Here is a 15,198-nt window from a genome sequence, read left to right as displayed (position 1 = left end):
ATGTATCGTTGGCCAGCTGGCAGAAGCATTCCGTAAAAGATCGTATCACGAACAATAGAAATAATACCTACAAGACGTCTTTATTTCCTCGTGTTTTTATCGAACCCACAAAACGTTGGTATACCTAAATAGTTGTTGATAGCGTTTCAAGGAATTTTTATTCGACAGACCTCGGCCGAAGCTTCCGAGCTTTTTTTACCCTACTACACAGTTTCTCACGACCTCGTTTTGCTGTGTATCAATTAATACAAGTTATGCAGAGTGCGAGAAAGGGTGATGTAATTATTAGATTACGAAAACTTGGATCATTTGAGAAGCGGGCGTTAAGACTGTCGCTTAATGTATGCAAGCTCACGTCTCTAAAGCTCGTGGTAAGAGGCGGTGCTCCGACGTCGTCGGGGGGAAAAGGTTGAAACGTGATTTGATAAGTTTATCGATGAATCGAGGTTGCGGCATGCTTTTTACTTTTTCTTTTTCCTTTTTTTTTTTTTTTTGTTTTTTTGTTGTTTTTTTTTATACAGAAAAGAAGAAAAACGTCGTCAGCTATTTACAGGTCCCGGAGAAGAAAGACGAGAGAAACGGCGTTGGTGGGAGTATAAAAAGAATATCGGAACGAGAATAATGGCGATAAATAAACCGCGCAATGATACAAGCAGGTAAATAAAAACGGTGACGCGTTTAGGCTGCTTGCGCTGGGGGCTATTTCGTGCGGATTTTCGTTGGTTCTATATTTACGTGGGAATATTATAATTAACCCAAAATGCGCACGTACCGCACGGATAAGTTGAAAACACGAATTATACACACACCTATAATATTATTGCCGCATGCAGCAGCAGCAGCAGCAGCAGCAGCACATGTTACAAAAACGCCTCCCCGCCTATCTTTGAAACCAGCTAAAGCATAAGCTGAAATGCTTTACAATTAGAGTTAGGTACGATCTGAAATGTTTACACTTAGTCTCGAAGCTCTCGGCTGCAGGCTCGTTTAGTTTATTTAACCGACTCCCGGGAAGAAGTCACGTCGAGATTTTAACATCATCCGGCTCTCCGCGCGCATTTGTATGTTCACACCGTTCGCACGGCGAAGACAGGCAACTTGACGAAACCCGGTTCCTTTTCGAAATTAAGTTGCCCACGTAGTCGGATTGATCGGTGTATATTCCGCCTATTTTGCAATTTCGCAATTTCGCAATTTCGCAAGACACGATTTGCGTCTTTCGCTGCGAATTTATCGTGATAAATTGTCTAGTCGTTAGACTGCGTTTAAGTTTACATGAAAACTTTTTAAAACATACATATTATATGGGGCATTCCACGCCAACTCGGTAAACGATTACACCAGCTATCACATTTTTTTAAACCGTAAAATTTCTTTCTTTCCTCCAAGGATTTTCCCCACGTCAGTGCGATCCCTGAAAAGCTTTTCCAACAAAATTTTCAAATTTTTTTAATCGCTCGTCTTTGTCCAATGATTTTTTAACACCCGTCTCATGAACACTCAAAATGATTTTTATGTAATGAGAAAAAGAAAAAAAACAAACATTTAGTTTCCGAAATGAAATATTTCACGCAAGATTCAGAGGACCTCGTTTTTTTAATTTTCTTTTCTTATTTTTTAATCATTCTTTCTGTTTTTCTCATTTTTTTTTTCTATCTTCATACCTGTTCAAAATATGTCATAAAATTTTGAAAACACTCGTGAGTGTGTTTTAGAACCAGAGAAGCAATTTAAAAAATTAGTAATCAAATCGGAGATGCGGTATGTATTATAAGAGATTTTGAACAGGTATGAAAATTAAAAAAAACTATATTTTTTTTTCTTGTTTCATAAAAATCAAGTTGGGTGTTTTTTGGAACGAAAATTTTTTTCGAAGCTTTTCAAGGGTCGCACTAAGGTAGGAAAAATCCTTGGTGAAATAAAAAAATGTCATGGTAAACCGTTTACTGAGTTGGCGTGGAATGCCCCATATATATTTCTTACCTCGAGTTATGGTAAAATTTCCGTTATCTGCAAATTCCAGCTATCAGTCTAAAGGTTCGAAATACTGCGAACGAAAATCTGCTGTACACAACTTTCGTGGAGATTTTATCCGCGGGAAATGAGAAAAGTTGCAGCACTTTTGTTCCTAGTCTTGAGACCCTACCACGTCTCTTTAAATTTTCAGCCTGTTATTGTGGATATTTTATCGCGGTTAATAAACGACCTAATATACAAAATCAATCACATATTCAAATACTTCTCATATTTTTATACGCAGGTATACGATCGAGAGCAAAAATTGTTTTACAGGTATCGTCAAATTACATGATAATACCTGTTTGAATTTGGAACTTAAATGCGGGTTACTTTTTTGTTATCCACATGTACACATTGCTTACCAAGAAGACAAAGAAAATTACAATCACAGCAGCGAGAGAAATTTCTGATTGTGATTACTGTACACTACAGAGTCTTTGACTATTTTCAATTTTCAACATAACCTAAAAATCCTGTTCTGGGTACCAAATAAACGGGAATTTCTTTCGTATACCATTTTTTTGAAACAGTTGTCATAATTTGATGCTGGCGCGACGAGAGATTGATCTTAAGGCCTGATTCAACTGAAGCAATGCATTAAGTTGAACGAATAAATTTTACGTTGCAGTAACCAGAAAATACGTTATTGACAACTACAAGGTGAAAAAATTTTGTCCAGATTTCGTGTAATTTGAAGTCAATATACGGGCTCGTGTAAATTGTTCCACCAGAACCTGAAAAGTTTTCGCCCAAAAGTACTAAAAAATTTTAACAGTATACGTATGACACTAGACTACAAAAATTGTTCAAACCAAAAATGTTCGAATCGATGTAACCATTTTACTGAAATTTTCGATTAACACATAAACGAATGAAACCCTTCTGATTCCGAAAATGAAAAATATGCTATACAACGACGAATTTGAGTTTGCGGATAAAAAGAATTGAGTATTAAAAACCAGAAGTTCAAACTCTCGAAAAATTCTGCAACATCGTGCAAACGGTATAATACAAATATATATACGTAGGTACGTACAAAACCGTTACAAATAGTATTACATACAAGCCTCACAGAATCCAGTTTCACTCCGAGTCAAGTCAATTAGTCTAAAAATAAAGCCAAAAGGAAAGAAAAAAATGAAGAAATAGAAAAAAATTTCGCAAGACAAGTTCAAGTTCTCCAACCCTCCCGCCTTCCCCGCGTCTATCTTAAACATCGTACCTACCTATAGACGTCCGCCAGGTGTATGTACATACCTGCACTAAAGGCACGCTACATAGGTACAGTAGGTGTCTGCGCATCGAGTAACGCGGCGCGCGAAAGCTCGCGTACGATGCGCGCGCAGTCAATTCTCGTTCGGCAGCATGGTGGGGGGAAAAGCGCCGGAGCAACAAGCGTACGTACGCGTAAATTTGCGGTCCGCGCGTCCCCGCGACGTACGTACGTCTCTATCCGCGCACACATACCTGCGATACCTCACTAAAAGCTCCCGAAAAGCTCTCGGAGGTCCGCGAGGGCGCGTGCGACGTTTTCGCGTTCACCCTTGGCGCGTGTGCCCTGCGTCGGACGTGTGTATACGTATACATGTACGTTATGTATAACTGATATATACATGAATGTATATACATACACACACACACAGACATATATATATATATATATGTATATATATGGGATGAAACCGAAGAGCGAAGAACCAGACGAAGGCGGCGAGCGCTCGCCGTCAGTGCTGCGCGAGCTTTCGATCCGCGTCGACGTTGAATCCCTCCTTCGACCGATTCTTCTTTTCTTCTTCTTCTTCCGGTGCTCGTCGCTCGTCCGCGTTGAGAAAAGTTAATAATAGACAGAGAATAAGAAGAAAATAAATAGAACAAAAAAAAAAAAAAAAAGACAGTCCGAAGACTTTGCAGACAGATAATGAAGGAGGAAAAGCTCAGTGTGAGTTTTCACGACTATTGCAAAATCGTAAACTCTTCTCCCCTTAACGATCCCTGATGAAATCGAGCTTTTCTTCTAACGATCTTGCCGTTTTTTTTTCTTCTCTCTCTCTCTCTCTCTCTCTCTCTCTCTTGTTTTTGGCACTTGAGCGAAAATCCTTGGGGCCTTGTTTTTCCAATTTTCATCGTCAGTTTAAGCACGGCGTTAGGTAACGCGACGGCGGCTTTGACTGTCTCGGTATTGAAACGAATATACGCAACGATCCGTTAATTATGTATGAAAAATTGGCGAAATTGTTAATTAAAAGAAAATTTATGCATTATACATATAACGCGTTATTATAACACGACGCGTTCAGCTGCGGAGGATGAAAGTGGAACGTCTGAAGCCGGACAAGCGTGCGGATTGGAAGTGTATAATAGAGGTTATTTCTTTTTTAAATAAAGAAAAGCTCAGCTTAGCGGGGAAAAAATGTATGCAAATAATACCTGCGGTGTCGCCCGCGTCATGTGTTTCTAATATATACATTTGTTAACGTAATCGGTGAGCCGGGTTTCAAACGGCGGCGGTTTTCGCGATTCGCGGAGTTTCCGTTTTATTCGTTACTGTCGTTGTTGTTTTTTTTTTTTCTTCTTCTCTTCTTTTCATACAATCTTTTCTCTTTTATTTTTTTCAAAAATCGTCTCAATTCCGCGTTTCGTTCCTACCGAGTTTACGAAAGCTTCCGATGTGTAACATATGTATTATGTGTATATAATGGAGTGTAGAGCCGACTATATATAGCGGGTGTATAAATAAATCCTAACTGAATATTTAATGCTGCCAACTTCTCCGCTGACCAACACCGAACGTAACGAAACTAAACGAAACGAAACGAAACGAAACTGACTGAAACCCACCGTCTACTTGAGTATTTTTATTTCGTTCACATTATACCCAGCGGTGTTGCAGGACAGGGTCGGAAATCGGGCGAGGAAAGATAGCGTTTAGTTCGATCACTCGGTTATTTCTACGACTCGTCACTTCGGTCAGAAATCGCTCTCATCGTCGGCTAGGAGATTGCAACTCCCCTAGTTGACGATTATTTTTATATTCTCATTCTGTCTCTCGCTTCCCGCCCCTTTGCCACATCTGCCGAACATCCGCCGAGTGACAGATATTCGTGCGGCAGTCTTTTCCTCGCAATCGGTCTCTTCAGAGCTCGGGACTCGGTTTTTTTTTTTGTTTCGGGACAAACCGCACGACGTCTCGTTTCGTCGCGCCGATTCAGTAATTTTTATAGAATTTGATCACTTTGTTTAAAAATAAGAAAGTAATTGCTGAACAAGAGGAAGAAAACTCATGTAATTTTGTTACGCTATACGGATATCATTTCGCAAGTTTATAAAGCATATTTAGCTTTACATATTTCAATTTGGCGAAATTATTCTCATAAGATTTTGTTGCAAGAAACAAGTCCCAATTTTTCCAACTAACAATGTATAGAAAATCGAATTTACAATCTCTCGCAAAAGAATTGAGTAGATCATTTTTTTTTTTTCACCACTTATTTGAAATGTGTTTAAAATACTTTTGTAAACCTCTCGCGCGCGATTAATTTGATCTTTTGTCGTACAAAACGATAAACTCTCGGCTGTCCGGTCGAATTTTCAAAGGTAATAAAAAACTTCACGTCGGTTAAATTTAACGATAAATCTATAACGTTTAATAAATGTATAATCGAACAAGGTGTAAACCCGTTTTGAATACTCCGTCGTGTTAATATTGACTCAATTTAGGTAACCAGTTTCTCCAACCGTGTGAATAATAAGTCTCATCAGTTTGATCGAAGAGGCCGATTACTTGATTAAAGAACGTATATTTTTACATCAAAGCGATTGTGAAAGATTGTGAATTTTTTCAGTAGCGACAAAGAGCGTGAAACACGGCTAGAGGGAAATATTAGTCGGATAGTCAGATTCTATTTTACTTTTATTCACGATTTTCGTTGAACAAAAATAGCCGATTTTAGGGTAGCTCAACCTGCGCTGGGATACAATACACACTGTATAGCGCGTATACCGTATATTATGATGAGCTATTTTTGAGTTGATTAACTTAAGGTGACGTTGCCGCGTGTCTATCGGCTGTTTGTGAAGGTAATACGCTGTTTCTTGTTTTATAAAAGTTAAAATTAACCGCGCACCGGTGAGAATACAAATATATATATATATATATATACATATATAGCATAACGAAAAGTCGAATAAAAAGGCGACGGCTAGAATTTGACGAAACAATTTTCACAAAAAAAAAAAAAAAAAAAAACCAAATTCGTTAAGATTCCTCGCCCGATTATCCGCGCACTGATAAAATTATTCACTTAACAACGGTGATAAATAACTGTCTGATTTCAGGTGACGATGGAAACGCGTTAAAGAAGCCCCGACGCGTGAATAAATAATAAAAATATATACAAAAAAAAAAAAAAAAAAAGATTAAACAAAAAAAAATCAGGTTTTTTTTTGTGCTGCGAATCACGGCGATAATCGGAGACCCAGCTACGGGAGTATGAGAAAGATGTTTTTCACGGGTGGAAAGGACTTATTATACTACGTAAATAATCGCGGGGATTATAATAACAATAAAGGCCGGGGAGCAGGTGCGTTTAACGATGAAGTGGAGGATAGAAATGGTTGCTCTAGCGGTATTAATAATAAATTCGTCTTGGATCGGGCATGTACGTCATCTATCCGGCAGAAGAGCTCCTTAGAATCTATGAAACCAACAGGCTACCCGCGGGGAGCTTACTGAACGCTGGCGTGTTGACGAGTCGACGGTGCCAAGTTTCTAACTGGAGTCAGATTGACTCGAACGCTAAGAAGATAGAGAAGAGCAAGAAGAATAAGCCGGGAAAACCGACTAGGAACGATCACGATCAGAACAACAGTAACAATCATAATAACAATAATAATAACAACAGCAGCAATAATAACAACAACAACAACAACAACAACAACAAAAACAATAATAGTAATAAAATCAACGGTAACGGCAACAGTAACAGCAACAGTAACGATAGCGGTAGTTATAGTAATATCGAGAAGAGCTGTTTAAACTCGTCCGGAAATTCCGGCACATCTAAAGGCCGTAAGAAAAAACGAGTTATTATGCAAAATAACCGCAACGCCAACGAGGAGGGCGCACCAAACCCCCTTAAGGACTTGACACATGCATCCCTCAGCGAACCGCTAAAGCTCCACAATGCCAACACCCTCAAGCTCGTTCAGAACGGTCAGTATATCAATCATTTTTCTCTGTGACTCTGTAAGCTCGGTAATAAAGCACAAAGTTCAGCGGTATGAAAGAGTGCGGTGAGGGAAATTTTTACTTCCGGTTAACGCTCGGTCCTTGACTGTTTTCATTTTTTTTTTTTTTTATCGCTGTCGAAAAAATATTGTTCCGGGTAGAAAGTGAAAATCAGTTTTGGTAGCCGATACCGGAAAGTCTGGTATCCGTTACTATTCTTTCTTTGAAAAAAAAATTATGCAAATGTTTGTTAATTATTTGAAGTTGATTTGGGAGGGGGGGGGCGGGATGGAAAAAATTCGTCACACCCTAAATATGGACCATCCTAGTAGTCGGTATTTTATTTTTTTATTTTTTTGGATGGAATGGAAAAAAACGGACCGTTCAATGTTGCATTTCAGTAAATTGGAACTCTGGATTTTCATTCGCAAATGAATTCGTAATTAACCGGAAGCTAGTTTGAGGCAAATTTTTTCATTACCTTCAAACTAAATCACAGAATACTTATTCGATATATATATATATATATATATGTATATTCAAGGCAAAAACGTTTTGAATTATGATTGATTTCGACACTTGGGACCGAAAAAGAAATTGAAAAAAAAAAAAAGAACCAGCACTTGATGTCAGTTTCACTGTACTTTTTACTCGACCGTAGGTACGCCCGGTGCATTATATTTAATCCGATAATAAATTGATGTTGATATAAAAATGTGGGGTTAAAATATCGAGGAAAATTGAAACGTTTTCATTTTGTATAATAATACCATCCATGTATTCTGCAGCAAAGTGGTTTTCGACGCTTTTTATATGCATATTATATCACCGCAGATTCGAGTGGAATAAAAAGCAACGAAAAAAAAAAGAACAAAAAAAAGAAAAACGATCGGCCTTAGCCGTAAGTGTTGGATCATCAGCACCTTCTGCACACGTCAAAGAGTCACTCGTAGATCGCGTATCGCCGTGACCCATAACTGGTAGTGTAATTATATTTTCCCCCCAACAACTAAGGTACAGTCAATTATCGATCCTACGAAACGTGCACGGAGCAACTATTTTAATAGACGCGATGCGACGGTGAAAGTTGAATAGAATCGGAAAACATACATCGATGCTTAATTAAACGTCGCGTGTTAAATTTCGGTCAATCAACAACCGGTATAATAAGCCTGAACAAAGGGTGAGGTGCTTTCGAAAATGCCGGAATTTCAAAAGCAGCGTCCTTGTTAAATTCCGGTTGAAATTATTGCGATTTTTCGTTTTTATTTATTTTTTTTTCTAAAGAAAAAACGAACAAGGGATGTTATTGCAATCACCTTGGAAATGAAAAATTCAGTTTTCACTGTATCTTGAGTCTCGACGTTTCAAGGGAGGTTTAAAAATAATTTTTGAAAATATTCGAACGAACGTCTGAGTGTCTGTGCTATCAATTTTTCATCCGACGATATCTGGAGAACGAAAGAACGGATTCGGACGATTCTGGTCTAAATAGACGAGGCTTTCCTCAACTTAGAACCGATTGAGATTTTGGATAAGATCGATCCATTAGTTTTAGAGTTATTCGATTAACCGTACGAGAAAAAAAAAATGTGTATATGTGTAAAAATGATGATATCTCGAGAATGGATAAACGAATTTTCATGATCTTAGTCTAAATCGACGCAGCTTTTTTCACCTTGGAACCGAATCAGTTTTTGAATTTCATCGGCCACAAAATTTTTCCAGTCGTTTGATCAAAACATGAAATGCAAAAAAGTGAGAAAGTCAAAAAAAAAAACAAGCTTCTTCCGGATGTTTCACCGTCTCGAAACGCATCCCAGAGGAATGTTTTTAGGCTGGCCTTATCAAGGTCACCGAAATTAAACCACTTAATTTTTTACCCCGCCCAGGGGAGGGAGGGGATCATACATCGCAACGTAACGAGCAAATAATTTTGAATCAAGTTATTCGGCACGCAAATAGAGAAAACTCGCGTGCGGGGGCGAATATCGAGCCAAGTTGCAGGGTTCGCACGGCGAAGCTTCGCGACGGGACAATTTGCCTGTTCACAACAATGCGACCACGTCGCGACGCGTGTACGGAACGAAGTTCGTCGTGTGCCGTCGTAATTGCGGTAACGAGAACCCCGCAATTGAGTCGGGGGTTGTATCTGTGAACCTGCTCGAACCCCACGGATCGTTTTCTAAGTAGAGTTGGACAGCGACTCCGGACCTTGAATCATAGTTGAATTAATCATCGGGGTCGCAAATGGCAACTGGGCCTGAAGCTCATCCGCATTAACGATCTACGGGGTGTACAGTCGGGCTGAAAATTGTTGAAACAAAGACGCGACGAAACGGGTAGCTTTTAAGTAGCGTCGTTCAGGATGCTTTAGTTACATTTGACTGTAACTGACTTTCCCACGATGGAAGGATTGAATGTTGAAACATTGAAATTCGACCATAAACACATCGTTACTTTAGCTACTTCATAGAAATCTTATTATTATACACGTTTTTATTTTTATTTCATCGGAAACACCATATTGCTTGATTCGTTCTAATCGGCATGAGCTGATTTTGTTTTAAATGAATTTTCTTTTTTTTTTTAACGATAATTTATTCGTGTGTAAGTTGTTACGATTGGATAATCGTGGAATTTTTTTTTTTTTTTGTCATCTGACGAACCCAAGAAAGAATCTGCCTCAGGCAATTTTCCGGGAATTTATTTACCAGTAGAATAAGCTGTTTTTCATCACGATCAGACGAACTGTATCAATTTACCGGAAAAAAAAGTAAAAAAGAAAAAAAAAAAAAACAGTGAAATAATGTGATTTCTTTGATGTCGTTAATAACAAGTTTTTTACACTTGAAGTTCATTATTAAAACGCTTTCATCCGGATCACAGTGACTTCTCGAATTAGATTCAACTTGATCAACATCACTTGCCCTGTTTAACTTTCATCTTGTTACGTTTTTGATTCGACACATCTTTGACCTGACTATACGTCCCATACATCCTCAACCCTTTGAGTCACACATTATCGCGCTGAACCAACTTTTAAAACGAGACAGTGTTCTGTGGTTTTTGGGATCGCTGATTACGAATCCGAAATCAGCTTTCAATCATTCAAAATGGCGGATCCAACATAACGGACGAAAATTTCAAATTTGTTCGAATCCGGTCAAAAAACTCTGTGCAAGGGTTTTTGGGGTCGCTGCTTGGATTCGCCGTACCGAATTTTCAAAATCTGATTTCCGATTCGTAATCAGCGACCCCAAAAACCCCTCTACAGAGTTTTTTCTCCGGATTCGATCGATTTGAAATTTTCGTCCGCCATATTGGATCCGCCATCTTGAGTTTTTTGAATCCGGTATCAGATTCGTAATCAACGATCTTAAAAACTTATAACTTATATAAAACATGTATTTTCTTCAGTCAATTTGTGTCTAACAATAACAATTTACATTACATCGCAACAATTGCTCTCGAGTATTGAAAATCTATTATTATACCGTCAGATATAGTAAAAAAAAAATACGTTTTCAAATTTCTTTAAACGTCCATAAATGCGTATAAAATATTTGGTAAAAATGCTTCCACCACTCTGACTCAAAGGGTTAAGAGACTCCGGCGTTCCGTTTTCTCGCTTCGTTATGTCGGATGAGGTTCCCTGTGTTCTTGTTTACGAATATATTAACGCTGAGGTTATTAATTTTCCATTCGAGAAGAGGAACTACGCGTCTCACTTCGCCGATTCTTAACGCGCAATTTCATGTAAGTGAAAAAGCTGATAACCTAGAACGGGTAATGAAAATATTTAACAACGGAATTATTACGAGCCAGCTCTCTAATCTAATATCCTTCGCCTCGTTGCGGAATATTAAGAAGCAAAGAAGTTATCTCAATATGTTTACTGCTATGTACAACGTACAGATATTATACGTACAGGTATTTTTTTATTCGTCTTCGCCATTTCCCATCGGGGCGATTTACACTGCTGGTAATGTTTCGAACGAGTTTTCCAATAACTTTCAATTCTGACTGTGCGTATAATACACTTATATTTGGTGTTTGCTCTATGCGTGCAGGGGATGAATTTAATCAAATTATTTTCGTTCGGCCAACTTTCATTCCCGGTGAATAAACAAGACGAATAATTTTTTCGTACAATGTTCGCGTTGTTTCAATGCAAAATATACGAAAATCTGAGGCTTATAAAATCGGACGCAAATAGAATAAAAATAAAGAAAGAAAAGTCTACTTATGCATACAAAGTGAAATAAATCTTTTTATGGACGATACTTATACGCGTGTATACTGGCCGGGTTAAAAAAGATCTATTTTATTTTTTCAGAATCTTGTAACTCACAAACCAATAAACAAATTCAAATGACTCGTACATATTCTTATAGGAAGCCGAACACTCTACAAAAAGTGTTTCTTAACATTTTTTGATAAATTGACTCCTTCCAAAGTTATTCAAGCTCGAAGTCAAATTTACAGTACATTCGACTATTTTTTTTTTTTTAGTTTACGGCAAGGTGTTAAAATTTACTCCTAAACATCATCAAATTTTTCATAAAATTTCTATAGCTTGTGATATTCTACGAGGAAGAAAGTCAGCCAACAATTTTCAATTTATAAAACTCTACTTTCAATGATAAAATAACCTCACTGAAATCAATTCTACTTTTAAGTTAATGGTTAATTCCGTTTCAAATATTGTAGTATGAAATTTCTCATTCCACATGTTGAAAAAAAAATTTTTTTTCTTTAATTGCATTAAAATTGGTTTGCGAGCTACGAAATTCTGAGAAAAAAAAAAATTTAAAAAAACAAAGAAATTTCCTGTACCACTTAAATGGAAAATAGAAATCCGCGATGATTGACCTCTGAATATTAATACTGAGAGCTCTGCTTTTGACAGGCATCTTTTTTCACCCCCTCGAAAGTATTTCAGATGGGATTTTGATAAAAATAACAAAAAAAAAAAAAAAAAAAACACTCGACTTTTTTGAACCACTCCAATGTATACATATTATTTCACGATCGATTATATACGTGTATTATAGTCGTGCAGGAAACGTAGCGGGCATCGGTGAATTTGGAATTGTTTCTGCACATCCGCAGGCAATGAATTTTTTATGGTCTTTGGGGTACGTGCGTATATACGTGCCAACCGACGATACGCTTTTAACGACGTGAATGAATTTTTCATTCTTACAGTAGTTCGTTACGTGGCTAAAATTCTCGTCCGCGTTGCACAGCGATTTTTTCACACGTTTTACGCGAAACACCAATTTATCGCAACGCTTAGATTCTAGTCTATAAATACGCCTCGTGTTGAAAAGACGGAGAAAAAAAAAATCGATTTCGAATCCATCCAATTTCAACGCCATTTCGTGAAATTTTAAACAGTGGAACGAACGTGATTTGAACTTTTGAGATTCGCACACTGGAATCACAAAGTTGCTCGATTCAAAATTAACATCTCTTCGTTAATTTTGATGATTCTCAAACGTGTAGAAACTTAAATAAATATTGAAATTAGCAGTTTAAGAGGTTCGATAGCGATTTTTCATTTCGAGGTAATTTCTTTAAGAATTATAAAAAATTTCATTACACATACCTATTACAGATGAGTCATTTTGAAAATTGATCGGTACAGAAAAATTTATTACAGATATACTTTTGTTATTCTTATTTTACATCTTGATTGTTATATAACGGTCGGGAGAAGTTGATCGTAAAAATTTTTCTCTCCTCATATCTTCCGTCAGTAAATACCTCTCGTAATACTTCGGCGCTATAAATATATATATATATATATATATAATCACGACACCGTTTCAGGTAAAATGATTTTTATCATTCTTCTTCACAGTATTATACAGAGAATATTAAATAAGCAAAGTGAATGCAGCGTAATTACATCGATTATTCACGTTCTAACTGCACGTCGTGCTGTCGACGGCTCGAGAGAGAGAAAGAGAGAGAGAGAGAGAGAGAGAGAGAGAGAGAGAGCGATTGAGGGTTGAATGCAATAATTGGCCGAATCGAATTAGCAAAAGTAATTTGGTCCCTATTTAAAAAAATCGTTATGCAAATTCTATCGCCGTTGATAAAATTCGTCGAACAAGTTGTTTTGCAATTCGATTCCGTCGCCGTTAGTTATAAATATCGTTGTTAAAATTAGATTTCCCTTTGACGGTTGAAACTAGTTTGAAATTCTACGTTACGCGTAGTACACGGCTATTAGCTAGATAGAGAAATCAGGTGGTGGGAAGGTTGAAATTGGATCTCGGTTGGAAGGTAATTCGAGGGGTTCGTGTCGCTGAGCCGGAGCTGAAAACGTATTGTCCGGAGTTTGGTAGAGCGGATCCATGAGAATCCTGCGAGCCAGGCGTGACGCGTGACATTTAATGTAATTGTTTATATTTGTTTAAAAAAAAAAAATCCCACCTCACCGACCGAATCGGCATTATAAATATTTTACAATGTCGAAGGAGTCTGCAGGTTGCCATGGCAGCACAGCCGAGCTGGTGAACAGGCAAGGTATTGATCTGCCCCACCTGAATTCAGGTCAACCCCTGACTAAACACCTTTTCTGTATTATGTATGCATACCCACCTGCAATCTTTGACAAGGTTACATTAATTATGCATATTACCGGCCTGGATTAAAGGATCGAGGCTTCCCCGACGCGGCGTTCGTCATTATTAACACCACCGACAGCCGACCTGATAATTAAGCGCCAAGTGCATTCTGTGAATCCTCGTTATAACCGATCGTTCCTGACGAATCCGCTGCCGCCGATGCTGTTGGAGTCGATCGAACGGGCGACCGTTGTCTGGGGGAAAAGGGACGAAAGTGAGAAGTAGGGGGAAAAAATAGAGACGATAAGAATAAGGGGGACAAAAAAAAAAAAAAAGAAGAAAAAAGAAGAAGAAACCCGAGGTGAGAGAGGAAGGAAAATAATGTCGGCGGAAGGTAAAATCTAACGGCAACGTGATATCGGAGAGAGTCATTTGATATTCTCATGTTCCAATTAGGCCGATCCTGGAACTCTCAGAGCTGATGGATACTCGTTGTTGAAACAAACCGTCTGCGAGACCGCGGGTGAAAAATGGGGAGGGAGAAGGTCGTTCGTCGGGCGGGAGGAAGATTTTTGAAAATAAATTCTACTTCGACAATCTCGATCTGTAATGTTTTTTAACGAGTATACGGAAGAAAAAGTAAGTGAAACGATGAAAAACAATTCCCTGCGATGTCAGCGATTTTATGAACTAAGCTTTTTGAGGCCGCGTGTATAGGAATTTTTTGTTTCGCGGGTAAAAATGACAAACATATACACAATGTACGTGTATCCGTGAATTTTACAAAAGAAAAGAACGAAAGAAAGAATGTGTTACAAGTATAATACATCTATGCAGTCTATATCTTACGTATCGATCATTCGATTCACATCGCGATGGGTATTGAAATGTGTACTTTTCTTACACGCCGCTGCAGAAAGTATCATGCGACGCTTTTGTGCCTGAGAATTCAACGTATTCGCGATAGAAAAAAAAACAAAACAAAAAAAAAAAAATACCTATACAAATAATATTTAGGTTATACATTTTTTCGACACACTGTTTGCGTATAAAATTTGTACGATTCTTTGATTTTTTTCATCTCCTTGTATTTAACGTTATTTTTCCCCGTTTATCTCTTCCCGTATTTTTCCCGTACACCGCGATGGATAGATTTATTGTAAATAAAGAACGTTGCAAGGTAATCCCGCAAATGGGTGCAATAAACGTTTGAGAGCCTCATATGCGGGAGGAAAAATTGAGAAAGAAATGGAAATAAAAAGGGGAGGGATATGGAAAAAGAAGAGAAAAAAAAAAAACGAAACAAAAATAGAATAAAGTACCGTGGGATACGGTGACACGGTTTCCTGATGGTTTTCCTGGGGTTTTCTT

General features: G+C 37.9%; 1 protein-coding gene across 10 annotated transcripts in view; it reads left to right on the top strand.

Moving 5' to 3' along the window:
* The first annotated feature begins 3,716 nt into the window (after positions 1 to 3,716).
* Stacl (Stac-like) overlaps positions 3,717 to 15,198 on the top strand; it is a 41,931-nt gene continuing 30,449 nt past the window's right edge. For 2 of the 10 annotated variants that reach the window (XM_046622979.2, XM_046622986.2), the window contains exons 1-2: positions 3,733 to 3,958; positions 6,355 to 7,231. In XM_046622979.2, the coding sequence (XP_046478935.1) occupies positions 6,676 to 7,231 (556 nt within the window). In that variant the 5' untranslated portion in view covers positions 3,733 to 3,958; positions 6,355 to 6,675. Of the gene's footprint in view, positions 3,959 to 4,076; positions 4,383 to 5,157; positions 5,614 to 5,861; positions 6,097 to 6,354; positions 7,232 to 14,337; positions 14,467 to 15,198 lie in introns of those variants that run through there. The other 8 variants (XM_046622980.2, XM_046622982.2, XM_046622985.2 and 5 more) reach the window with 8 other exon arrangements.

Source organism: Neodiprion pinetum, chromosome 4 (genome assembly GCF_021155775.2).
Source record: "Neodiprion pinetum isolate iyNeoPine1 chromosome 4, iyNeoPine1.2, whole genome shotgun sequence".
NCBI lineage: Eukaryota > Metazoa > Arthropoda > Insecta > Hymenoptera > Diprionidae > Neodiprion > Neodiprion pinetum.
The sequence above is the reverse complement of the archived record's forward strand: the minus strand, read 5'-3'. Positions and strand labels throughout refer to the sequence as shown.